The 2,500-nt window shown below is 44.1% G+C and overlaps 1 protein-coding gene across 1 annotated transcript in view; it reads right to left on the reverse strand.

The window, feature by feature from the left end:
• Positions 1 to 2,500, reverse strand: part of exd3 (exonuclease 3'-5' domain containing 3) — a 71,573-nt gene that overhangs the window by 49,922 nt on the left and 19,151 nt on the right. The window contains exons 14-15 of the mRNA XM_063209740.1: positions 2,356 to 2,500; positions 1,716 to 1,825 (exon numbers count right to left, since the gene is read on the reverse strand). The exon at positions 2,356 to 2,500 is cut by the window's right edge and continues 57 nt beyond it. Of these exons, the coding sequence (XP_063065810.1) occupies positions 1,716 to 1,825; positions 2,356 to 2,500 (255 nt within the window). The remainder of the gene's footprint in view (positions 1 to 1,715; positions 1,826 to 2,355) is intronic.

The following is a 2,500-nucleotide window of genomic DNA, read 5'->3' on the forward strand; positions in this document are numbered from 1 at the left end:
ATTGGAGCTGTGTAAAGTTAGGGACAGGGTATTGGTTACAGTCCCTGGAGCTGTGTGGAGTTAGGGGTATTGGTTACAGTCCCTGGAGCTGTGTAGAGTTAGGGGCATTGGTTATAGTCTTTGGAGCTGTGTAGAGTTAGGGGTAGGCCTGGGCGATATGAGAAAAACTTAGATTTCGATTATTTCTCCCCAAAATTTTCGATTTCGATTTTAATCACCATATGAATAAATTCATATTTAATTTTTTTATTTTTTTTTCCCCCGGGGGAGGGGGGCATGAAGGGCATGAGAAATACACAAGTTTATATTGTATAGGCCTTTACAATATAGCTACAAAATATCTATAAAGGAGGAAAATGAGAGATAAATGACTAAAGCAAATATCTTTAACCACAAGAGGGGGTAACTGTCTAAAACAAGACTAAAGGTGCAATTGCCTATAGCAGGGGTAGCCTACTCAATTCAAAGTCCCCGAGTCCCCCAGTTTTTCCAAATTCTTCCCAATAACACACTCACATCCACAACAGGTATTTAGTTTCCATTGACAGGATGGGAGAAAAAACTCTCATACAGGGCCTCTATTTGCCTGGAGCACTGTGGGGTGATGTGCCTGCCTTGTTCTCATTGCCACCCTTCAGTATTTTTTTAATTTTTAAATGACATAAGATTATCTGTTAGCCTACATTTGCAGACTGCATTCATAAGACTTATTTCTTAGTGAGAAAACCAATAAGCCTAAAAAAAACACTTTTCAAACAAATGTTGCTTATTATGACTTTGTTTATACAGCTCTCACGTGCATAATGAGAATCAGAATCCAGCAAAGAGGACATCTCAGGTTTTGTCAACAAGAAAATGGCACATTTGATGCAATGTTGATTAAATGCAACAGCCATAAATAAATCGTCAAGTTGCTCATAACTTTGTTTGTAGTCTTAAGAGGGGCTTAGCATTCCAAACGAACTATTTGGGGACTGTTTAAAGGTGTGAAAAGCACCATCAAGTCATTCGTTTTTTATTACCACTAGTTAGCTGCCAGCAGAACTCACACACAATTTGCCTTCGTTTGTGTTAGCAACTAGCTAGTAGCTACAGCTACTGCTAAACCAATTCGAAGTCCTAACACACTGATTGCAAACAAATGTGGGCCATTACTTTCAAAAACGAGGCATAGAGAACTTTGTAAATAATTTATTTACAGACTCTTATACCGTCCTTCCCTTGTAGTCTACCTTACAATCTCTGATGCCACCCTCGTATTCACTACTGTCTGGAGACAGCAGTGACTGGTCTGGCAAAGACGGAATCAGACTGAGGGGGCGGGGCATGGCACGTTTCTTCCTAGCGCCTGGGGCGCGATTTCAAAATAAAAGTACATAGCGCGATTGGACAAAAAAAAAAAAGAAAGTCATCGAACGTCTTTTTTATAATCGTAAAAATTTTGACATCGCGATTAAAATTGAAATCGAAAAATCGTCCAGGCCTAGTTAGGGGTATTGGTTACAGTCCCTGGAGCTGTAGAGATAGGGGTATTGGTTACAGTCCCTGGAGCTGTGTAGAGTTAGGGGCATGGATGGCAGATGGCATGAGATGTTCCTACTGATGAGAGTCGATCCTGCAACCCTCTGATTTAAAGACCACCTGTGTGCCGTGCGTGTGCTTATGCTTGTGCTTGTGCTTGTGTTAGTGTGTGTGTGTGTGTGTGTGTATTTTACCTTCTGGTGCACGTATAGCAGGTCCAGCATTCCCTGCAATTTAATTGGTTGTTCAGATAACTCCGCCCACGTAGAAACGAGACTCCTCACATCACCAGACATCCCATAACCTACACACACACACGCGCATGCACACACACACACACACACACACACACACACACACACACACACACACACACACACACACACACACACACACACACACACACACACACACACACACACACACACACACACACACACACACACACACACACACAAGCAAGCAGACAATAAGAGTTTCTCTACAGCCGTCAAGTAGAAGTCAAACATCTGAATAGAAAAATGAGAAAAGGTCGCACCGTGCATAGGTTTCTTTATTACACAGACGCGTTTCGGCGTTCTGCCTTCCTCAGTGTACACAGACGCGTTTCGGCGTTCACACTGAGGAAGGCTTGTGTGTGTGTGTGCGCCCGTGTGAGTGTGCATGAGTGTGCGTGAGTGTGCGCATGTGCATGCATGTGAGTGTGTGCAGATGCGATGCAATGTGTGTGTGTGTGTGTGTGTGTGTGTGTGTGTGTGTGTGTGTGTGTGTGTGTGTGTGTGTGTGTGTGTGTGTGTGTGTGTGTGTGTGTGTGTGTGTGTGTGTGTGTCTCACCCAGCTTGAGGATGTCCCTGTGTGAGAGCAGGTCGCGGATGAGCTGGATGGTGATTGGCTCCTGGCTGAAGCGGGCAGCACAGAGGTCCAATAGGAAGACAGAGCCGCTGACGGCCAATTGGATGAGAGCCACTCTCTGGACACG

This window comes from Engraulis encrasicolus, chromosome 11 (assembly GCF_034702125.1).
Source record: "Engraulis encrasicolus isolate BLACKSEA-1 chromosome 11, IST_EnEncr_1.0, whole genome shotgun sequence".
In the NCBI taxonomy this organism is placed as follows: Eukaryota; Metazoa; Chordata; class Actinopteri; order Clupeiformes; family Engraulidae; genus Engraulis; species Engraulis encrasicolus.